The sequence below is a fragment of the Epithele typhae genome (assembly GCF_022376455.1).
Source record: "Epithele typhae strain CBS 203.58 chromosome Unknown BXZ73scaffold_128, whole genome shotgun sequence".
Classification (NCBI taxonomy): domain Eukaryota; kingdom Fungi; phylum Basidiomycota; class Agaricomycetes; order Polyporales; family Epitheliaceae; genus Epithele; species Epithele typhae.
The window spans coordinates 25,568-47,899 of record NW_025954319.1 but is presented as its reverse complement, the minus strand read 5'-3'; the positions used below and the strand labels follow the sequence as shown (position 1 = coordinate 47,899).

The 22,332-nt window shown below is 61.2% G+C and overlaps 7 protein-coding genes across 7 annotated transcripts; 2 read left to right on the top strand and 5 right to left on the bottom strand.

Moving 5' to 3' along the window:
* Window positions 1-865: 865 nt before the first annotated feature.
* BXZ73DRAFT_82672 (putative phosphatase regulatory subunit-domain-containing protein) lies at window positions 866-3,225 on the bottom strand (the record flags this gene model as incomplete). Its single annotated transcript, XM_048023768.1, has 4 exons — window positions 866-1,133; window positions 1,186-1,747; window positions 1,774-3,023; window positions 3,113-3,225. 4 exons carry the CDS (start codon window positions 3,223-3,225, stop codon window positions 866-868), a joined length of 2,193 nt encoding a protein of 730 aa, XP_047871512.1.
* Window positions 3,226-5,925: 2,700 nt separating this feature from the next.
* Window positions 5,926-8,767, bottom strand: BXZ73DRAFT_93341 (uncharacterized protein; the record flags this gene model as incomplete). Its single annotated transcript, XM_048026643.1, has 10 exons — window positions 5,926-6,116; window positions 6,730-6,793; window positions 6,846-6,902; window positions 6,929-6,944; window positions 7,000-7,124; window positions 7,187-7,463; window positions 7,535-7,861; window positions 7,992-8,401; window positions 8,489-8,644; window positions 8,705-8,767. 10 exons carry the CDS (start codon window positions 8,765-8,767, stop codon window positions 5,926-5,928), a joined length of 1,686 nt encoding a protein of 561 aa, XP_047871511.1.
* Window positions 8,768-9,208: 441 nt separating this feature from the next.
* On the top strand, window positions 9,209-11,396 carry BXZ73DRAFT_93340 (WD40 repeat-like protein; the record flags this gene model as incomplete). The annotated part of the gene is made up of 9 exons (XM_048026642.1): window positions 9,209-9,307; window positions 9,365-9,433; window positions 9,496-9,600; window positions 9,658-10,003; window positions 10,054-10,160; window positions 10,275-10,425; window positions 10,480-10,778; window positions 10,799-11,249; window positions 11,308-11,396. 9 exons carry the CDS (start codon window positions 9,209-9,211, stop codon window positions 11,394-11,396), a joined length of 1,716 nt encoding a protein of 571 aa, XP_047871510.1.
* Window positions 11,397-12,130: 734 nt separating this feature from the next.
* Window positions 12,131-13,882, bottom strand: BXZ73DRAFT_82669 (uncharacterized protein; the record flags this gene model as incomplete). Its single annotated transcript, XM_048023767.1, has 4 exons — window positions 12,131-12,598; window positions 12,870-12,877; window positions 12,930-13,598; window positions 13,693-13,882. The coding sequence occupies 4 exons, from the start codon at window positions 13,880-13,882 to the stop codon at window positions 12,131-12,133; spliced, it is 1,335 nt and encodes a 444-aa protein (XP_047871509.1).
* Window positions 13,883-16,113: 2,231 nt separating this feature from the next.
* On the bottom strand, window positions 16,114-16,408 carry BXZ73DRAFT_12863 (uncharacterized protein; the record flags this gene model as incomplete). The annotated part of the gene is made up of 2 exons (XM_048017474.1): window positions 16,114-16,190; window positions 16,258-16,408. Coding segments are annotated over 2 exons (228 nt in total), but the record flags the coding sequence as incomplete, so codon positions are not given.
* Window positions 16,409-19,739: 3,331 nt separating this feature from the next.
* Window positions 19,740-20,103, top strand: BXZ73DRAFT_1473 (uncharacterized protein; the record flags this gene model as incomplete). Its single annotated transcript, XM_048017501.1, has 2 exons — window positions 19,740-19,898; window positions 19,957-20,103. Coding segments are annotated over 2 exons (306 nt in total), but the record flags the coding sequence as incomplete, so codon positions are not given.
* A 373-nt stretch (window positions 20,104-20,476) lies between these two features.
* Window positions 20,477-20,920, bottom strand: BXZ73DRAFT_56819 (immunomodulatory protein; the record flags this gene model as incomplete). The annotated part of the gene is made up of 1 exon (XM_048021515.1): window positions 20,477-20,920. One exon carries the CDS (start codon window positions 20,918-20,920, stop codon window positions 20,477-20,479), a length of 444 nt encoding a protein of 147 aa, XP_047871506.1.
* Window positions 20,921-22,332: the final 1,412 nt, after the last annotated feature.

The window sequence follows — 22,332 nt, the reverse complement described above, 5'->3', positions numbered from 1 at the left end:
GGTATGTATGTGTGCGTTTCTGTATCTGCGTGCGTGTCTAAAACCGATCGAGACGAGAGACGGGAGACGGGAGGCGGTGGGGGAACAAGAGACGAGACGGGACGGGACGGGACATGACAAGACGCGCGGGGCCGCCGTGTACGCGCAGCCGAGGGATGAGGACTGGGAACCAAAAAATTGCGGATGGGGGTGGGGGGAACGGGGACGGGGACGGGGACGGTGGGGACACGGCGGGTACTGTACACGTACACATCGAAGGCGTGAAAAGCCATGGCCATGGAAGGGGGAGGGGGATCCGGAATCCGTGAATGCAACAGACGGGAACGGGAACGGGAAGATGTGCGTGTATCCGGCGCCAGGGGACTCAAACCCGGGGACCGTGGAGACGAGACGATGCGTGTAGGGGAAGGCGGAACACGGAACACGGAAGGGGACGGGGTTGGGGGTGGGAATGGACAAGAGGCGGAGCGCATAACCAAACGCGCAGACGCGGGGGTCGATAAAAAGTCATAAGGAAGCCAAAGAGGATAAGAGAGAAGCCGGTGGGCGTGAAGCGTGAAGGATCCGATGCAAACCAGGCCGTCGTCGCGGTCGTTCGAAGAGAAGCGGCAAGGGCAAGAATGTACAGAATGTGCGAGCGACGGCGGGCCGAGAAGAGGAAGAGGACGAGGGGGTCGTGATCGAGGAAACGGATATACAGGAAGTGGGGGATTACGGGCAGGGTGGGGAGCGTCCGGGGGAGTACGATGCTTTTGTGCGCGGGGCGCCGACGTCTAATTCGAGGATGGGTCCGATCCGTGGGGTGGCCCGTGGGGGCGCGCGAAACCGAGCGGGCGGGCGAGAACGGGGATGCACGCAAACCGCCCTACGCCGCAGCGATCGGGGCGTCCCGCCGCGACGGCGAAGCCGGGCACGGGCGTGCACGCCGTCGGCGTCGTCGACCCGCTGCGCATGCCCACGACGTCGTCGGCGCTGCTCGAGCGCGTCGGCGTCTGCCCGGGCGAGAGCATGTAGCTCGCGCTGGGGACATCGACAGGAGCTCCTCGACGCTCGACGCCGAGTGCGAGCGCTGGATCGGGTCCTGGCCGAGGGCGTCCAGCATCGACTCGCTGCCGCCGGTGTAGTAGCAGTACCTACGCGCAGACGGTCAGCGCTGAACGGGCGACTCGTGCGCGGCGGACTCACTTGTCCAGGAAAGAGCTGTAGCTGTCGCTCGGGCCGACCGGGCTCTGCGCCCCGAACCCGAACCCGAGCTCCTCCGTCGGGCTCGACGACGCCGAGCTGCAGTTGCTGTCGCTCGACACGCTCGGCGTGCTCTCCGCGCTGTCCACCGGCGGCGGCGGCACCCAGAGCCCGCGCGTCGGCGTCGGCGGCAGCGCCTCGCCCGGCGACGTCGGCGGCGTCATCTTCACCGCGCTCCCCGACGGCGCGAGCCCGAGGTCAAAGTACCCGCGCGCGTGGTTGCGGCGGCGCGCCATCCCCGCCACGGGCGTGTCCTCGAGCGCTTCCTCGTCCGCGAACGCCGGCACCGGGACCGGCGAGCGCTCGAACGGGCTCGATTCGAGCGCGCGCGGGGACCCGCGTGCGAGCGCCTGGTTCCGTGCGGGGGTGGCCGGGGCGGCGTCGTCCAACGAGGGGTCTTGCCGCGCCGGCCGAACGTGGGGTTCGGGTACGTGGACGTGCGGGTGTGCGCGGGCTTCGTGGGCGTGTCCGCCGCCGCGGGCGGGGTCGAGCGCGGCCAGGGCGCCTTGAGGGACGCGGCGAAGTCGTAACGGGAGGAGAGCGAGGTGGAGGCCCCGAGGGTGAACGGCGCCGCCTTGGCCATGAAGGCGCCGACGGTCTCGGAGCCGGAGGAGCCCTTGGCGACGTCCTCGAGCTTCGTCTTCAGGGACCCGAGGGGCGTCTCGGACGGGGTGGCCGGGCGCGGGCGCGCGAGCTTGGAGAAGACGACGTGGTAGTTCGCGCCCGCGTTGTTGTCCCAGACCTCGCGGCCGAGGACGTTGTAGCGGATGGCGAAGAACATCTTCTTCTCCTCGATGCGCGCGAGCATGTCCCCGAGCCGGATCGTGAACGAGAAGCGGTCGAAGACGCCGCCGGGTATCGAGTCGAGGTACTTCGCGGTGACTTCGCTCGTCGTCTGCCAGTCGTCGACCGTGAAGCGGACGGCGACCCACTTCTCGAACGCGATGTTGCGCACGCGGATGCGGCCCACGAGCTGCGCGTTGTCGGCGTCGAGGGTGAGGCCCTCGAGAGCGAGATCAGCGTCCGCGCGGGGTACCACCGGCATGTTGGTGACGCGCATGGTGAGGGTACTCTCATCCTTGCCCTTCTTCCCGTAGATGGAGCCAGGGAAGTCGCTCTCCGACGCACTGGTGTCCGTAGGCGATCCCTCGCGCGAGATCGCAAGCGGCTTCTGCTCCGCGAGGAAGAGCTTGACGTGCTCGAGCTTGGCGTCGAAGTGGACGCTCTTGCTCGTCGACGGGGTCGCGGGCTCGCTCTTGGTGATGGGGTGACCGGTGACGACTGAAAGGTCGCCGCGGACGGCGGGTCTCCGAGACTTGAGGGAGGACTTGAGTGGCCGGCCAGTCTTATCGCGAGACACGCTGGCGTCGCCAGGCTGGGGAGCAGACACTATCCGCGGGCCATCGACACGAGGGGTCCCGAGGGTGGACGAAGAGGCCGCTGGGAGCTTCGGGCGGAGGGTATCGAGGACGATGTGAAGGTTATGCCGGGAGGCGGATGAAGCACGAGGCGTCGTCTCGTCATGGGAGGGACCGTCAGATGACACCGGGAACGCGACACCCTTCTGCGCCTGCTGGGCCTTTGCGTGAAGGACGGCGGGCGTGGGAGTGGACTCCTCGGGTGAACGTAAGGGGTGGACCCTGGGGGCGCGGACGCGCTTCTGGCGGGGCTGGATGTGGACAAAGTTGGAGTCGGAGCCGCTGGACGAACTGGAGGCCTCGTCTGGGTTGGCGGACTTGGCCTCGGGGCGTGGGGGCGTCGGGGGTGAACGACGAGGATTGCTTGTGGGGCAACGAGGTCGGCGGAGAGGACGCGCTTGACGGGTGGGGGTGCAGGGGCGGAGGTCGAGCCAGCAGCGATGATGACTGACCTGGACGCAGAGGGCCTGCGGGGGATGCGGGGCAGGGGCGCGCCCGCGAGGTTGGAGTGCCGCGAGTAGGAGTAATCCATCGGGGCGATGTAGGTGTTGACCACTGTGCTCATTGGGATCTGATTCTGGGGGGATAGGAATGAGCGGGCTGACGAGGGGCTGACGGAGGCGGGAGAGCTGACCTACTGCTCTATGTGGAGGGGAGAGAGGAGGGGACGCCGGGTCGGTGGTTTGGAAGCGTGGGGGGAGAGGGAGGGGGGAGGCTCAAAAGGATAATTATAGGAGGAAAGAGGATCGCAGGACGCGAGCAAAGGGCACCGAGGGCGAGGGGGCGGGGAGGAGTATACGGAGAAGGCTGAGCGATCGGAAAGAATGTCAGCCACAGTGGGGGAGGGAAACGAGGGTGGGGACACGGACCAGAAACCGTCGAGGAAGAGGCCGCGGTAGTCTGGGCGGAGACTGGGCGGGCGACGGGAGGTCCTGTTTGGGGCAGAGTGGTGAGCACGCACTGGGCGGCGTCGGGGACGGGTACGGACCTGGAGAGGAGCACAGGGCGGGGTGGCCTCGGGGCAGTCGACGACCAGCTCGGGGGAAGGGAGGTGGGGGTCGAGAGCAAGAGACGGCGGGAAATAAGCCCGGGCAAGGCGTTCGTTGGGGCGCACGTGGGCGTCTCTCCTGCAGCGTCGGACGCGGGCGATGCATCAATTGCAGCGCGTCCCCGGCCGTGGTCCAGGCTGCGGCCTGTTCACCCTTCTCGTCTTCGCCCACGCCGACTGGCCGCAGCCTATCGAGTCCGCCGAGTGGTCCACAGCTATCCCGCAGCGCGGCCACCGTTCTCAGCCTGGCTTCGCGTCTTCGCCCTCTTCCGACGCGTCCGGGGTCTGCTTCCCGCTGAATAAGACGCTTGGATATCGTCCTTTGTCCTCCTTATCTCCCCCCTGTTTTTTCGCGAGCCCGACCGGGCGTCCGAGTGTCCCAGTCAGACTCAGAGTGCGCATCGCGCGACTTTGAGGACACCTTTCCGTTGCCCGCCGCCGGAGGCCGTCAGAGACCGCGCAAGACCCTAGCTCAGGTCGTCAACCCAGCGTTCCATTTCCACATCCGCGATGGCCCATCTAATTTCGACGGCTTGCGGCGGGCCAATCGCCAGCCCAGACATTCCACTGTTGGGCACGAGCGCCGAGGCACCCGATCTCTCCTCTGTCTCGCGCGGCCCCACGCTGTCCGATCTGACGATCCAGGCGTACACTCCGCCCAAACCGGGTCAAGTCTCTTCCTTCCCCCCAGTCGTGCTGGTGAGCATCTGTGAGAATCGAACTCGGGAGGTAGTACGGTGACTCTGACAAACGCGAAGGTCTGGTTCCAGGCGGTGGGTAAGCCGCGGCCTCCGTACCTTCGTTCTAAGCTTCGGTGATTCATGACCGGTTGACCAGCCGAGTGAATCCCTTTTTGTCAGGTCGTGATCGTGCACGTTTGTGTGCACTTGGCGCGAGGGTAGGCAAAGGTGGTTTAGAGCACGTTGAAGTCATTGATTTCGGCCACGCGGCCAGCAGCGCCCAGGGATCTAGACCGTCGCTGGGCTCGATGGTTGGTATGTGGCGCATGCGGAGCACTTCCGCCGTGCATGAGCGTGGTATGTAGTCCCCGGTCCGTGGTTTCCGTGTAGCGAACTTGCGAGTCTGGGATTATCCTACTTACAACACATTGAAAGCGAATTCGAGGTATGATATGTGGTAAGCGGCCTTCAAAGATCTAGAATCTAGAGCCCTTGAAGAATGGACTGATTTGATTATATGATTGATATTTCCCTCAGCGAACCTGGACACACAACAACGAGGGTCGTGAGCACGTCTGGCGCTCAGGATCCGACCTACGTCAGAACGACGGTGGCAGTCATCGATCATCCATGACGTCATAGCAGAGAACGATTGCGTCGGCCGAAGATTCTCCACAGCCACTTCATCGACATCCAACCCAACCCAACCGCAGTCACTGCGACTTCCCAGCGGACAACGCAGGCTGATCATCTTGACAATATGTAGTACTCATTCCTTACCTAACCTGACCCCGGCGCCTCTACGTACGCTCCCATTCCGCCTCTCGCTCCCGACGTCCGAGGCCAGTACCCAATCTCAGTCGATCGTCCCTCGCCGCATCCGGGACGCCTCCCCGCCATCCTGATCCGGGAAGCAGCGTTGCCAGCGACCGAGCCCGTCTCCAGCCCGCAGACACGCGCCGACGCGCCGACGCTCCCCTTGTATGTCTCGCGCGCATCCCCCGCCGAATTCCGCCGTCGCCACCCCCGCCCTCGCGAACACACCACCCGTCTCGACACCCCCGGCCACGCGCGCCGGTCTCGACGATCCTCCCCGTCTCGCCCGCCCACCATCCCCATCTCGGCCATCGTGCCCATCGCCGTCCGCCGTCCGCCGTCCGTCACTGCGCCTGCCACGGCGCACAACGTGCCGCCTTCGACGCCGCTCTCCGCGCGCGGCCACGGGGATCGGTCCGCGCGCCCGACCGTTCCGTGCTTCCCGCATCTCCGAGACGCATCTCCGTCCGCTCGGGCACTCTGCTGTACATGCATCAAGCTCGGCGCAGCCCGACGGCAGGGGGCTTATCTGGCGCGCGGCGCGCGCCGAAGGATCCGTTGCTGGTGTCTATTCGCCCGGTTTGTCAGCGGGGGAGGGGGGACGCACCCACGTTCCTCGGAGGCTGAATATGAATGTGATCTGTCAACGGCTGTGTCAGCGCCGGCAGGAAAACGAGAACGAGGGGTGGAGTGGATGTGCAGAGAACATGTCACTCCTGACTCATCCTAACTTCGAGAATCGAATGGTGCGGTCCTCTGCAGTCATGACGTCTCCTGCGGCTGCGATTCGCACGAACTGCCGAACCACGACGTATACGGTTTGTGGGAAGCGCTGCGACGCAGCCGATGCAACGGGGACTGTTCCCGCGGAAAGGTGCAATCCGGAGCCCCCCCCGCGCCCCGTACGTCTGGCTCAGGCAAACGAGAACAGGTCAGTCACAACAAATTCACACCACCGCGCGTGCGCTCGACGACGTTTCACTGTTCAGAGAGACCGAGAAGACTGGAGACGAAACCAGCTTCCCGGCGGTCCCCTGCTCAGCTGAGATCTTTGAAGCGGGCACGTCCGGTCAGACTGGCTTGCAACGCACCGGCGCAGGAGCGCTCGTCCAACTGAGAACACGGTAGCGAAACCTGTTGCCACCGTTACGGCACTGGAATGGGGCGAGTTTGGGTCGGAATGGAGGGGCGCGTGGAGTGCGGACGCCGAGTGGAGGGGAGGAACGGGGCAGTGCGATCTACCGTCTGCAGAGGGAATCTGAAAGACGTTGAAAGTTGGAAGCGTCAGTTTCTGTGTGCATGCGTCGATGAAGGTCCGGATGGATGGTGGCGCGTGTGAGGAGGGTGGCGGTGCGCCTGGATGCTGTCGTTTCAGCGAGCGCACACGCGGGAGGCGCGCGAGGAGCGCAAGAGGTACGATGGTTGTCACAAACCGACCCAAAACGATTTTCGTATACAGAGCGCGGTGGCGTCCGCGCCCGCACTTCTAACATGCGTTCAGTCAACAGGCTCGACCCACTCCCACCGTCCTTCGCCAGGCCCTCCGCAGTGTCCTTCAGGACGATCTCGTGCCGGCCGCGAACGTACACCTACGCGACGTCAGCTGACACCGTGGTGTGAAGAGGCAGAGAAGCCGCGTACCGTCTTGTCCAGCATGCGCTGGCGGAGCGTCTTGACGCTGTCCGCCTCCACCTGCTCCTCGAGAGCTGCGAGAGGTCTTCCACCGCCTTCTCGAGATCGCTGCGGCGGCGTGAGGGGCGCACGACGCGGGGCACACGCGGGGGGACACACGCACGCTTGGATGTCCTCGAAGATCTGCTTCTTGTTCCCCGCGGCGAGGAAGTACGCCATCGCGTACGACCACTTGAGCGTCACCCGGCACTTCGTCAGCTCCTCCACCGCGTCGCGCATGAACGTCGACTGCCGCACGAGTCAGATCTCTCTCTCTCTCTCTCTCTCGCCATGTGAGGCTGCAGGCGCACCTCGATCCACGACATCTTGCTCGTCTCCTGCCACTCGACCATCTTCTCCTCCGTGCGCGCGCAGAGCTCCTCGTCGAGCCGGGCGGAGATCTCGTGGTTGTTGAACCGGTCGAAGTAGAAGAGCCACTTGTCGAGGTTCGCCTTCGCCGCCGTCTTGGCCTCGTCCGGGTCCGGCTCCTTCCACGCGTTGCACACCGCGTTGTTGTACCCGTGCACGTCCCAGTTCTTCATGCACAGCCAGCAGAACTGGAAGTTGCAGTGCCGGCACATGATCCGGCTGCCGCCCCTGCGCGTCAGCTTTCCTACACGCCGGCTCGCGGAGCGGGGAGGGAGGAGGGGCGCACGCACTTGCACCCGCCGTTCTTCTCGATGTTGTTCTCGCACTTGGGGCACGTGCGCGTGTTCGCCTTGATCCACTGGCTCGTCCCCGCGTCCTCGCGCGCGTTCCGGACCCACGCCTTCACGAACACGCACACGCACGGCCGGTGGTCCGAGTCGAGCCCGCACCCGAAGCAGAAGACGTGGCCCGCGCCGCAGCGCACCGTCGGCACCTCCGTCGCGAGCGACGAGCCGCCCCCGGACGCGCACGCCACCGTCTCCGTGCAGCCCGGGTGCGGGCAGAAGCGGAGGCCGGGGTGCGCGCCGACGTACGCCTGCCGCACGAGCTCGTGGTACCTGCGCGGGGAACCGGCGCGGTCAGCACGCGAGAGGAGCGCTCCGTCGGCGGGCCATGCGCAGACGGGGGCGTGGAAAGGGCGGGGGACCGGGGGCGCAGAGGCTCGAGGGGAGGAGAACGTCGACTCACCGCTCGTTGACCTCCGGCTCGACCAGGCGCGCGACCGCGGGCGAATCGACGACGGCGCGGCAGCCGTCGGCCATGCACCGGAACGTGCACTGGCCCTCGTCCTTGACCTTCGCGGTCGCGTACGCCTGCCAGCACGCGGCGCAGAACGCGTGCTTGCACCGGAGCGCGAACGCCGCCGCGGGCGCGTCGTCGCAGCACACCGGGCACGCGAACTCGGACGGCGGGGGGCACGGCGAGAGCCGCATGCGCTTCGCGGGGCGGGCGCCGCCGTCCGCGCCGTCGGACGGCTGCGGGGGGTCGGTGGGCTCGCCGGCGTCGGCGAGGACGCGGTCGGCGGACTCGAGGAACCGCTCGATCAGCCGGTCGGTGTTCCAGTTGAAGTGGCGGAGGAGGATGGACGCTATAGGCGACTGAAGCGGTCACGTAGAAGTCGCGCGGTGGTTTGGATCGTGGGGAGGGGTGAGTGGACGCACAGGGGGGAGGGAGGAGCACTGCACCTCAAGCCCCACTATGCTTGCGACATGGGCGATGTCGCTATCCACTAGGTCTTGCAGCTGCTGCACGGACAGACTCTTATGCTCGGGATCGCGGCTCTTCTCCTTGGCCTTGGTCGGAGGGATGGGGTCATCATCAAAGTCGGAATCATGCGTATCCTTGCCAGAAGGCGGTCATTAATACCTCGAGCCGCGGGACGCAGGACAGCGGTCGCGTACTGCAATCTCAGAGCCGTCGTCGGAGTCGTAGTAGTCGCTTCCAGGGTCAGAGTAGTCGGACATGGTGGTAGTACGGAAGCAAGGAGACGGAACGCGGCACCGAGCAGGCTGACTCTGTTGCCAGCCACTTGCAAAGCCATTATAGCACCGTTTAGATCGGAGGATAAGGATCGTTGTATTCGACGCTCTCTCACGACTACCTCGTGGCTAATGGCAACAAAGCGGCCCAGGAATGGGCGTCTCACCGCTCTGACCGACACCCGCTCTCTCATCCCCTGGCCTTGTTGTGCGTCCAGCCTCGTCGCGTGCTCCTCTCTCTTTCCTGTTGGGAGTGCATGCCCCTTCTATTTGCGCACAATGGCCAGCACGACTTCCCTCCCCGTTCTCCTCCCTACACACGCTCTTCCACCACGACAACATGACGCCTCGAAGATGGAATGGCAGCCAAAACGCAACCTAGAGGTCCCAAATCCTGCGCCGCCAGAAGATCCACGCGCCTTGGAGATGGACATGGCGCGACAAATGGCAGACGGCAAGCCTCTGAAGAAGGTGCGCCCGCGAAGGACGGTCGACTACGGTGGATCCATGGGCAGATGGGCATTGGTGAGTTCGTGCTATATGCGCGCTCGCGTCCCGCCTTCTGACGATTGCGGGCACTAGTTGCGCAAAATGCGGCCGACCGGAACGTACGTGCCGCATCTGAGGCCGGCGCCGCCGTACATCATCGACGTAGGGGTGGAATCTTGGGCGTGTACGGAGTACAACGCGAACTCAATATATTTTGTGTGCAGCTCCTGCCCCCGAAAGCATACCCTGACAACCCTTCAACGTCCCTGTGCACGAAGTTCGTGCATACATCCACCAACAAGATCAGGTGTCCTGTGAATTGCGTGGTGGTACGTCGCGTGGCGAAATGTCCCACTTCCTTCACTCATCGCTCACGCACCTCGCAGTGGACACCAGAAGCAAGGCGGATCCTGACGGGCTCGACCAGCGGGGAGTTCACGCTATGGAACGGCCTCACGTTCAACTTCGAGACGATCCTGCAGGCCCACGACTCCGCCGTCCGGACGATGCAGTTCTCGCACTCGGGCGCGTTCCTCGCGTCCGCGGACCAGAACGGCGTCATCAAGTACTTCCAGCCCAACATGAACAACCTGACGCAGTGGACGGGGCACCGCGAAGCGATCCGTGGGCTCAGTTTCAGTCCGGACGACACGCGGTTCGCGACCGCCAGCGACGACTCTACCATCCGGTTGTGGTCGTTCGAGGAGCAGAGGGCAGAGCGGACGTTGACAGGTGAGTTTTGGTTCTGAAGCCCGTCAACTATATCCAACGGTGTCTATTAGGACACGGGTGGGACGTCAAGTGCGTCGAGTGGCACCCGAGCAAGGGCTTGCTCGTCTCTGGAAGTAAAGACAACATGATCAAGTTCTGGGACCCTCGATCAGCAACAGTGCTCTCTACCCTGTAAGTACCGTGCTCCTCCCTTTGCGCGTATAAATGAAGCATGTTGTCACGAGCGGGTCCATCTTCCATGCTTTGTTCTCCACGGCTAACGCGCATATAGCCACTATCACAAAACACCGTACAAGCTCTCGCCTGGTCGCCCAATGGCGAGCTCGTGGCCAGCGCGTCGCGCGACCAGACCGTCCGCGTATTCGACATCCGCACCATGAAGGAGCTCCGCCTTCTCAAGGGTCACAAAAAGGAGGTCTGCTGTGAGTGTCGTCCCCTCCCGGCTCCAAGCCCCGCGCTCACTCGTCCAACCCCAGCCGTGGCGTGGCACCCCGTGCACCCCGTTCTAGTCTCCGGCGGCTCCGAGGGCTCCATCCTCCACTGGGACCTCTCCTCCTCCTCCGAGCCCCCCGCGACCCAAGACGCCTCACACCAACCCGGACCCCGCGCGACGCTCTCCCAGGCGCATGACTCGAACGTCTGGGCGCTCACCTACCACCCGCTCGGGCACATCCTCGTCAGCGCCTCGAACGACCACACGACGCGCTTCTGGTGCCGCGAGCGCCCCGGCGACGCGTCCTCGGTGTTCTCTGGGGGCGGCGAGAAGCCGCCGGAGGTCACCGACACGTCGGCCAGGACGAGGACGAGGAGGCGATGGTGCCCGGGTTCGGGAACGGGCCTCCGGGGTGGGCGATGCAGGAGGAGGGGCCGAAGGCGGGGGCGGGCCCGGGCGCGCCGGCGGCGGCGGGTGGGCTGCCTGGGCTCGGGGGCTTTGGCTCGGCGGACTGCGCGGACGATGTCATCCCCGGGTTCGGTGGGGTGGATGGCTCGGGCTCGGCTTCGGGCTCGGCTTCGGCTTCGGTGGCGGGGAGGCAGAGCGGGCCTCTGCCGTCGCAGGAGGACATGTTCGGTCACGGCGGGCCAGAGGATAGCTTCGACGGTGGGCGGAATGCGAGTGGAAGTGCGGGCGGACGGGGTCGGAGATGGGGCCGTGGAGGCGGAGGCGGGGCGGAGGCGGGTATAGGGATGGACACGGTGGAGGTGGAGGTGGAGGGTTCGGTGGCTCTCGTCGCGGACGACATTGATGGTCCGTGCTCTCGCTCCTTGTTAGTTTGTGAGTCTCTCTCATTCCGCGCGTGTACTAGGCCTTTACTGGATGCGTAAAACGACTTCTGCGGGGTGTAGCTCCTCCGTTCCCTCTTCATTCACCATCGGCTTTGGTATACAGTTTTGAATTTATCTGAGGTACCTTGTTTGTTTTTTCGGAGCGAACGGAGGAGCAGGAAGGCGAGGGGAGCACGGTTTTGCAAAGGCCAGAGATTTCGTCGTCAGTACTTGCAGCTAGTTAACACAGTCTTGAGAGTCACAGTCTCGTGATCAAACGGTCACACCGTCGCGTTGCGAGCGAATGACGAATCTGCCGCTTCTAATAGTCTATGACCAACGGGTAAGCATATGCACGCATATAAACCCAGATGCACAGATTCGGCCTCTACCTGTCGCTGCCCGCAAGATGTCTCCCGTTTCTACAAGGATCCTCGACCACATCGTTCACCTCACCCCGCCGGGCACGCTGCCCGCAGCGTCGAAGCATTCCGCCAACTTGGTTTCACGTGCGTACCATGCGTTTATTGTCGAAGGCCGAGTGCAGCTAATTCTATGGTCATCACAGCGTTTCTCCAGGAGGGACCCACGCCGGCGGCGCCACCGCCAACGCCCTCGTCATATTCCCCGACAGGACGTATCTGGAGCTGCTGCACTTCACCTCGCCCCCACCACCGCACAGCGACCACCCGTGGGGCAAGAAGCAGCCCGGATGGATCGACTTCGCTTCCTCGGCAACGACGGGAGCCCCTCCATATCCGCGACGATCAACTCGCGGGCGGGGCCGAGGGCAGCGACGTGCGGTACGAGCCCGAGGCAACGGCGGGCGGGTGCGAGAGGACGGGAAGGTGCTCAAGTGGCTCATCAGCGGGCCTGGGACGCGGACGCCAGGGGCAGGCTGCCGTTCTTCTGCGGGGACCTCACTCCTCGTGAGTGGCGGGTGGGTGCTGCCACTCTCGACTGAGCGGGCGATGTTCGCTGACGGGCGCACAGGTGCCTGTGGAGCCAGCGTCCGGGCGGAGCACGAAAACCTGGCTTGGGGTTGCCCGCGTGACGCTGCTGGTTGACCCTGCGCAGCTGGATAACGTGCGAAACAGTTGACGTCCGTAGTGGGTGTATCACCCGGACCGCGACAGAGGTGGAAGTCATATGGGATCTCGACCCCCAACCGTCAGCCTCTTCGCCAGCAAGCGATCGGTCGTTCTTCGTGCGGCGCAGAGCGACGAGGAACGGGAATATGTTCACATGCGGGGAGCTGGATTTACGAGCTGGGAGTCCGAGTTCCGCGAGGAAAGGGTAGAGACAAAATGGGGACACCTTACGGAAGGTAGCCTGGATCGAGGACACCTCGTAGAGGATTTACCAGAAGCGCAGACCGTTTTGGAACCCGATCTAACCTGAGCGATTTTGACCGGCCACTTGGCGGTGAAGCGCTCATATCGCACCAGTCTGGACCGATTGCTACTATTTGTGTGCGTGTACAGGATGCTCCGTCAATGCCGACGTGACGTTTCGTGACACTATAGCTAGCTGTTCGGGCGAATGAGAATAAATCCATCCAGTTATACTTTGCCGCAAGCGCCAAGCGACCCGGCAGACGTACGACGTGTACTGAGAACATGATGGTGCAGGGAGTCAAGTCATTACACACACTCGCACTCACCGAACCCAGCCGAGAACTCCCAGTACTTCTCCTCCTCTTCCACATGCCAGAACCCCCTCACGTCAAACGCGCCGAACATGTCCTCCGTGCACGACATCCACTCGTACTGCGACACCAACGGCCGCAGCAGGCATTCCAACTGCGCCCGCTCCTTTGGCACCTCCGTCTCCCACTGTGGTGGTTGCATTCGCCTTTTTGAGCGGCGCTTCAGGCACCGCGGCTGGACGACAAGCCGCTCGAGCGGCACGCCCATATCCCTGCGCGCGATGAGCAGCTCCGCGAGTGCGGCACCAAACTCAGCGACCGCGAGCTTAATGGCTGAGGCGGTCCCCTTCTCCTCCGCGTCGCTGTAGTCGCTGTCGTTGCCGTCGTCGCTGTCGTCGCTGTCGCCGCCGTCGTCGCTCTCGCCGTACAGACGGAGGCCGTTGCCACTGTACAGACGGGGGCCGTTGCCGCCGACATTCGTGCTCACCGCGAGAGTGCGGAGCGCGGGGCAGACTGGCTGGCCGGGGCGTCGCAGCGCGGAAGTGAGGATCTGGACGAGCGCGTGCGGCGGGCCCGCGGACTGGATGTCGCCCGACGGCCTCGGGCAGCCGTGGGCCCGATCGCGGAGAGGCGCAGCTTGAGGGTGGCCAGTACGGGGAGATGGTCCAGGACCGGCACGAACATCTTCGGGTCGAGGTAGGGCACGTCGAGGGTGAAGGTGGTGACGTTCGTGAGGAGCATTTGGGTGTGGAGGTGAGAGAACAGGGAATGGATCCACGGGTGGACGTTGAGGCGCTTCCGAAGCTGTGCGTGCCTTCGAGCCAGAACCCGCTGCGGTCCGTCTGGAGGGCGACGTGACACCAGTCGAGGGAGGTAGCCACGCGGATGTCGAGATCGGTGGCGCCGCGGACGGCGGGGAGGCCGTTGAGTTGAAACGCGCTGGTATGCCAGAGTTTGCTCCTGGGCATGCGAAGGGAGGCGCCTCTGGGAGTCGGAAGGCATGATAATTTCTGCGGTTGCGAGGAACGACTCGCTGATGACGAACGACTTCAGGCTCTCCATAGGAAGAGGTTCCACAACTGTGTCTCGGCGAAAGTGACGGAGGTTTTTCAGGTGGAGATGCTGTAGGCGAGGGGTTTGCCGAAGAACAGAAATGAGGACAGAAGGCGTGGCGACAACGTAGGGGAGGGCCAGCAAGAGATGAGTCAGGTTGGGGAAGTGGTTGACAGGAAGCCATCCGCACATGTTGACGAGTGCGAGTCCTTCGAGAGGAGAAACTTGGTCCGCGAAAAGCATCTTGCGTTCCACGACGCGGCCCATAAGGTTGCTGTCCTTCAGTTCGTCGTAAAGAATGGTGAGAGATTTTAGGCAGGGAACTCTGATATCAAGCAGCCACGACGGAACTGCATGCCCCATTGATGGTAATTCAACATCAAGGCGACGAAGGCGAGAGCTGACAGCTGTGATGGCGCGGGAAGTGCTGGAATGGTTCTTCGCACGATCAGAGTCAGAGACGCGACCAGTCCAGGGGAACTGGACTACTAGAGAGAGTGGCTTGTCTGTGAAAGCTCTTGGAAATGTAGATATCGCCCGTACTGTGCTGGGAGGCTGGCGTGTGTCCAGAGCTCAGATAATTGAAGAGCGACTTGACGCCATCTTCGACAGACGCGTGTCAGAGTGACGAGGAATTCGAACGCTTTCCCATCTATCTTCGGTGTCGTCGTGTATATCCAGTATCGCGAGCTTTTTTCTGTCTTCAGTGGCGATACGAAAATCTCAGTGATAATCTCGTTCGGAAGGCGGAATACGGGCGCGGAGTATGGACCGACTGTGTGAAGCTTTCCGGAGTCTTCACACGGTGATGCTGTAGTCTTCTGAAGCATGGACCCCAGGACTTGAGCTTTCGGTCACTACAAATACCGTCTGCGATCAGTTAGAGATCTTCCTGACACTACGTGGGACTCTACCCGAGTGCCACCCCGCGAGCATGGTGGTATCCCTTTTTATCACGTCGTATGGTCTTCGCGCATTTATTTGAGGGGGAGTCTGCTCCAGACGGCGGGATTTTCTTTTCATGACCGACAGTAGATGAGCCACTTGAGTGAGCTGATGAGTGATGTTCAAGTACCAGTGGAACTCGAATTCAACCGGGCTTGGGCCTGCCACGCGACTCGTCGAGGCTGCTGACAAAGCCAGTGATGCCATGGCGACTACTTACTAGAGATAAGTATGCTTATCTTATCGCTAACCGACTCAAGCGCTCAGGGCTGCCATCGCGCGCCAGTGCAACCGATGCGCAGTATAAAAATGCTCCGAAGCACCACATCAGCAAAGTAGGTGCAGAAACGATAGCGTATGATCGTGCACTGGGGCATTTGTAGCGTACGGTAGTTAGTGCTAGCGAAGACAATAGAAGGTAGATTAGTATCCAAAGAATGCAGTATCCCGTATTGTACGGCCGTCTGCTTCTTCCGCTATCAACTGATGATCGATTCTCGCGGGCAGGGCTATCAGGTCTGAGTGCGCGCGCGACCGTATATCGGTCATCTGTGGCGCATGAGATGATAGCGCTACACGATAAGAGGTCAGAGTTAGCGGAGGAGATGACAGAGAACCTACAGCACCCTGCGGAAGATTATCGTCTTCCGTCGTACACTGGGGCTCGCATCTAATCACACATATATGGTTCAATCGCGCAATAATCCATTTGGGGTAAATATGAAACAGCGGGTATTCTACACAACGCACACATTAGCAGAACAAAGAACTTACGTAGTCGGTGAATCGTGATGTAGCCGAGTACTTGAAGCCTCTCAACCAGCACATCTCCCGAATTGAAGGAAGTGTTCCCTATCGTGAGTACTATCGAAGTGGTCAGTAACGGCCTGTAGAGAATTCGCATCTAGAGATTGCTTACCTGATAGAGGAATCAGTGTGGAGAGCGCAGAAAGGTGGGTTGAGTGCGGCGGGATAGACAGGTCGGGCACCATGGGCGCGAAAGGGTTAATTGGTTGGGGGCAGGGAGGTGGTCGCCTTGAGCGTAGATGCTCGCGTCTTCATTGTCTTCGCTCCCTCACTCCTCACCATGCTCTTCCTGCGGCTGCGTCGCAAACGGGGGAGGGGAAGGGGGTGTGAGGCTGAAGGAGAGGTCAGCGGGAGCGGCGATGGGGAACGCGGAGGAAGAGAGACGCATCCACTGGGTGAACTGGAACGCCTTCACGAGCCGGATCGTCTCCTCGACCGAGCGGTTGATTGGGAGGTTATTGATCGTGATTGCTTGTCCAGCCCCACCGAACGCACGATCAGCCGTCGAACGTATGTTGCTCCAACTTTACGGACGCACCTGAGGATACCTTCATAGAGTCGATGAGAAAGAGCCCGCGGAGGGCGATCATGCCCTCGTCCTCGATGAAGACGCCGTAGTCGTGAGAGATTGACATCATGTCGGGGCGCGCGATGAGCAGGAGGTCCGGGCCAAGACTACCCAGCTTGCGAGTACAGCGAGTCGATCGAGGGCACGCGAATTGGTGATAGGTCAGTGGTTACCGACGGAAGCAACGTTGAGTCGGTGACACTGTCGGCAAGGCTGAGGAATCAGTTTGAAGAGGAGAAGAGGCGGAAGGGGATATGTTAACCAAAGTTCACACCTCGTATGGACGGTGGCTCATCACATGTGACCGACCCGCCGCTATAAGCGCCATAACTTGAAGCCTCGCGTTCAGGAGGTGCACCGAGCTCACCCCGTTGCGAACCACACGTCGTGACTCGTGTCGAGTCCGCAGATGCGGAAATGTAGAGAGAGGGGGGTCGTGTTGGCTTCGTGGAGGTGGAACCTAGGGCGCAGAGTGGCGGCCGTGAGGGCGACGACGTCTGCCACGAGAGGGTGTTGAAAGCCATGTCGATGTCGATAGAAGTGTGAGTACGGTGAACCAGATGCTGGGAGCAGAGAATGATGAGGAACTCACCACGTCTTGATACATGGTCGTGCGCGAGCGTGAGTGGCACATCGCACTTGGGGGATGATGACGGTCGCGGGTTGAGTCCAGTAATAGGCGCGCATGCCCGCACATGCGCCCATGTCTCGGAACAACCGAGAGGAGGTCAAAGCGGGACGCCACTGTGACGCCGCCGCATCGGGTCACAACAATTAGCAAGAAATCACCGTAAGCAACTTCCTTTGGACTTCATAATGTCGCTACCAACACGGACCTCCATATCAGTAAGTCTCCACAGCGATATATATCTTGACTTAACTCTCTACCTACTCACTGCCCTCGCCCAGTGCCCAGTGCGGGCGTTTGCCGCGCTGCTCGCGACGACGATGGCGTTGAACAGAGCGCTTCGCTGATCCCCGTAGTGGTGGTCCGCGGAGTAGGCAGGCTTGCTCCTGCCATCGCCCGCAGGCCTCCAGCATGGCCCGACGATCCACATGGTCACCATTTCGGCCTTGAGCGCAGTGGAGGTGCCGTCAACCCGCGCAGGGTTGAAGTCATCGACGACAAGAATTGCAATGCGGCGTGGTTTGATCGTTGGCTCGCGGAGGGCGAAGGCGGCGAGCTGGGGGAGCTTCGCGGAAAGAGGGTTCGGCGTCGGGCCACGCGGGTTTAGAGGAGAGTCGAGACGGGCTCGCCGACGTTCTGGACGACCTGCTTGGCGAGCTCGAAATCGACATTGTTGAGCAGCTTCAATTACGTGTTGTATGCCTACAGGTTGCCAGTGGGAGAGCTTGAAGAGGCCTGACTTGGCGGAGAGAATGGAATTTAACAAAGAGTGCATTGAATAGCATGTCTGGCGGCTGGTATCAGGGACGTAGAAACACAGAGGATAGACGTACAGGTGTTCACCCCGCACATCATTCGATAAGAGCGCGGGATTCTACGGTCGGACATGGCCCACATAACCATGTGTGCGAATGAAAAGCGGCATGCCCTGAGCGAGCGTCGCGGTGACGGCGAGGTGCGACCTCGCTATAGCTCGCGGTACGTACAGAAGCGGATAAAAGCATCGACGTACCACGCTCCCCCCAGGAACCCTGGACGTTGCTGAAGCGCACATGGCTACAACGGGCGCATGCGTATACTTGGCCGCCCTATCGGGGCACCTAGGGCAAGCGAGATAGCCCGACACGGTGTGATTTAGACGTCCACCATGAGAGGGGGTGACCAGCGCACCTTGGAATACCCATGCGCACTGGTCTCACGAGCACGGACTACGCGCTGGGCGTAGGACGAGCCAGGTTGCGATGCCCAAACGACCCCGCCGTGCGATGCCATATTTCTCCTGTATATTTCACGAGCTCGCACTCGCATGTGAGCGTCGTGCGGAAGGTCGAGGTCCTCCAGGTGAGTGTCATGGTTTTGCTCCCGCGCATATTCTGCCACCCCGAGAGTGAGGACTTCGTTCTATGTGCAATGAACTATTTGCTCCCGCCTCGCTGTCTGGGGACTGTGTCGCTTCAAGGAACGCAAGGGGGAGATGACATGCGCACCTCATGGGAAACAATGCTCAAATGAGCAAGGACACGAGTCGATGTTCCGCGTTTGGATCGCGTGTCCCACTTTAGAAGCAGACATTCTGATGAAGAAGAGGATTTTCATAGCACGACGAGGTGCCGCAGAGAAGCGAAAAAGAAGAAGCGTCAAGAACAAACTGGGGGAACAGAGGAGGATGGGAGGAGGCAAGGTGGGACTCGCCGTTGCCGGCGTCGGATGGCAGCTGAGGACTCTGCGGCCCGTAAGCGATTGAACAGGCGCCCGCGCCGACGTCCATCCATCCTCGCGCCCACCGCGTTCTCTGCCGCGCACACTGTTCGCGTCCTTGCAAATCGAATGTATAGCTCAATACGAACCTCTTATGCACCCCACGCGCCCCATGATTCAAATATTCACCCTTGAAGGAGCGCATGATCATCGACGATCATCGACTACAGCTTTCTGTTTAAGCTACTAGTGCCGGTAGTAAATGCACCATATCCTGTATGCGGCCACAAAATGCGATCAAATTTCATAGCAAAGACGAATGAATGTCAGTTGCTGCCGTTCTGCTACCATCATTTGTCGTGCAGACAATAGACGACCTGTCCCGATATGGCGGTGTCGCGTGCTATCGGGCGCTACCGTGGAAAACACCTTTTGCTGATGCATGCTATTGGAAACAAGGTACTCAACCCTGCAGGCCACCGCCTTAGACAGATTCTCGAAGGCTGAAGGTAGGAGGGATGACACTCATCCGTGCGCCGAGAATCTGCCCATTGAATTACTGTAAGAGACAAGTTGTCGTGTGCGCATTCGCCATCCAACTCAAAGATCCTCTCTGATTCCTCTCTCCCCGACTGAATTCAACCTAGCCGATGTATGGCGGGCCGTGCACGGCTGGTTCGAGGCGAACGCTACGGGCCCCCTCTTCCTATATTTTAAGGTATTTAAGTCGTGGCGCCACACGAACTTGGAACCAGAAAGCCCATGCTCATCTGTTCCGCAGGATGTCGACAATGAGTGGGTCCGTGCCCCGCGCGACTACTTCTTCGCGTTCCTCCAGTTCTGCGCGAAAGTGCGAGCGCGGCGGGTCTGGACAATAGACCATGGCGACGCTAACCTGAGCTAGTGCGTCCCTCCGAGCACACTGGCTGTGCCGCTGTGACGAATCTCGCGATTGGGTAGGGCTGACTAGTGCGTGTGAACAGCACTCGGCCGGGCGAGGAACCGCCCAACAGCAAGATACTCGAGTTCTTGGACCCGCTCCGGCGGGGACTAACGCCGAAGAAGGTCTTACAGGTGCGTTGACCGCATCGTGCTTGAATTCGCTGCTCACATCGTCGAGCGGCGGCAGAGGCACACAGAGTACCTCAACGCGGTCGCTCGGCTCGAGGCAGAGGGCGTCGGGGACAGGAAGGCGGAGATGTTCGAGCTCATCATGCTCGAGACAACACCCGAGAAGCAGGGCCGGGGCTACGCGAGCGCGCTGGTCAAGGCATTGAACGATTTGGTGAGTCTCAGCTCGCCGAACTCGAGAGTATTGGCGCGAGGACTGACATGTGATCGAGGCTGACGCCGAAGAGCGGGCGGTATGGGTGAGGACGTCCGACGCCTCCGGATTCTATGCCACGCTGGGCTATGTAACCGTCGCCCATGGGATGATTGCGGAAGACAACCCGGAGTGGGACGGACCGCCGGTGGATATTTACATCGTGAGCAGCGCGTACTCTTCATATCCGCCAACAACTAACCGACCTTGTCTCTCAAGATGATCCGCGAAGTCACGAGAAAGTAGCTGTCAGAATACTTAACCTGCTGCACGAGTGTAGCACGCTGCAGCTAGAAAGCTTTCGGTCTGCTGTCACAGACATCACAGTATCGCGAATAACCATCATCGTTGTGTCCAGTAAGCCTCAACAGTTACAGTATCGGTACATTCAATCTGAGTCCATTAGTCCGACACAATGTCCTTAATCCGGACGTTCCTAGGTCGAAAAGACCATCAACCTCTTCAATTATTCTCTGATGTTCCTATGCAAGCATCAGTCAAATATTTTCCGACCTGGCGAACGGCCCACAGGCTCACCTTCAAGCGCACGCCTCAGCAGGCGCGCGGGCGAACGTCGCGTCGATGCGCCCGAGCTGCGCCGCCCGCCCGTTCGTGAGCACATTGAGGGCCTTCTCCGCGATGTTGAACCCGCGTCCGGCGGTGTCGACGAGGGTGACGTTGATGTTTTTGCCCTCGTAGTAGATCGTCCAGCACGAGCCGCACTCCGTGCTGTTCCAGCCCGGGACGGGGAAGCCGCCGCCGATGTAGGGGTAGTTGGGGAGGGAGGCGAAGATGGTGTAGCCCTTGGTGACGAGCCCGTTCACGCCGTTGGAGCAGGCGACGCTGTTGAGCGAGCCCCTGGGGTTGTCGTAGGTGTTGTCGTAGGTGACGGGGACGGTGTCGGTGCGAGCACCGGGGTGGGCGAGGGCGGTCGGGGCGAGGAAGGCGGCGAGGAGGGCGAGGGAGGCGATCTTGAACTGCATGGCGAAAGCGAGGAGTGTAAAGTGTGTGCTGCAAGGAGGGAAGTCGAAGTAGAACTTGCACTGTTGGACACAGGGCGAGTTCGGACGCCATTTATACTGCAGCGACCGTCTCGCTCCTCCACCACATGACCGTCGTGCGCCCCGCCCGTCGGGGCACACTCGCCGTGGAGTTGAGGTCGACGGCGTCCAGAGCCCACAGCCGAGACGGAGAGAACTAGGCAAGGGAATACAATTCGGACATACTGCGAGCGGACGGAGGCAGAAAGGTCGCGCGGCGCGTCCATCTCTAGTCTGGACTGGAGCCACTGTCATGTGCAGCACCGCGGCTGTATTGCCATGGTACGCGCATGTGCACCTCCCTGAGAATCCGTGTTGAATAGGCGTCGGTCAAGAGCGGCCGTGGCACACACCTGTGAGCCCAGCTTGAGCCTAGCACCCAATGCTTCCTATGAAAGCTGTTCTCCCCCGGTCCTTGGCTTCATTTCGGCGTTCGCTGCGTTCTCGTTACGAACCTTCGCCCAATGCACAGAGTAAGCACGCGCAGTGCTTATGCGCGTCAAGGAACACTGTCTTGTCCGTGCGTCACAGGTCAAGTGCTGAAGACGGCCCGTCAATACAGAAGAGGAGCTGAGGAGAGGAGTTCGACACGCAGAGAACGAGATGGCAGAAAAAAGAGGTAATTTTCACGGTTCTGCAGGGAGATGTGATATGAGATATGATTGGGCGAAGAGGAGCATCGTCGTGGAAGAGGAACAAGCTGCGTAGGCTCAGCCGCTCAGGTGGACTGGTTGAGCCCTAACCCTACCCTCGGGTCTCCATCACGTCATGAGTCAGTCAACACCGGAAGAAGAGGGGCAGCGAACTTGCTTCAGCTCACTCACCATCTCGCCCTTGCTAGGCTTTCCACCGTGCTTAGACGGGCAACCCACTCCTGCAGAGATTTTTGCAGACTTATTCGTGAACTCCGTTATGCAATTTGCTCACACCCACCCAGACCCACCCTCGATGACTCATGAGCGCCCAGCCAGCAAGAAGGTCAGGCGCGCACTTGTCCCTTAGATGTGTCCTGAGCTGATTATATAGAAGAACCAGACATCTTACTGTTTTCTGCGCCATGCCGAAGTACTGCGTCACGCGGTACATAGAGGGCCTTAAAGTGTAAGCTTAAGCTTTCTGTTACTCTATCAAGTGTCTTGCCAATCAAGTTCTAGTGGTAGCATCACAGCGGATACACGCATGTGGGTAGTTCGCCAATGCCCCACTGAACACTCTGGTATGAGATAATTCTCTCACGAGAGCCATCACTTCGCGGGACCTTTCCGAGGCATGTGTCAGTGCGTGAGGTCGATGATGTTGTGCGGCGGAAATCCTGCGGAGCTCCCTCCTTCTTCCCGATCCCCATCATCTCTCTA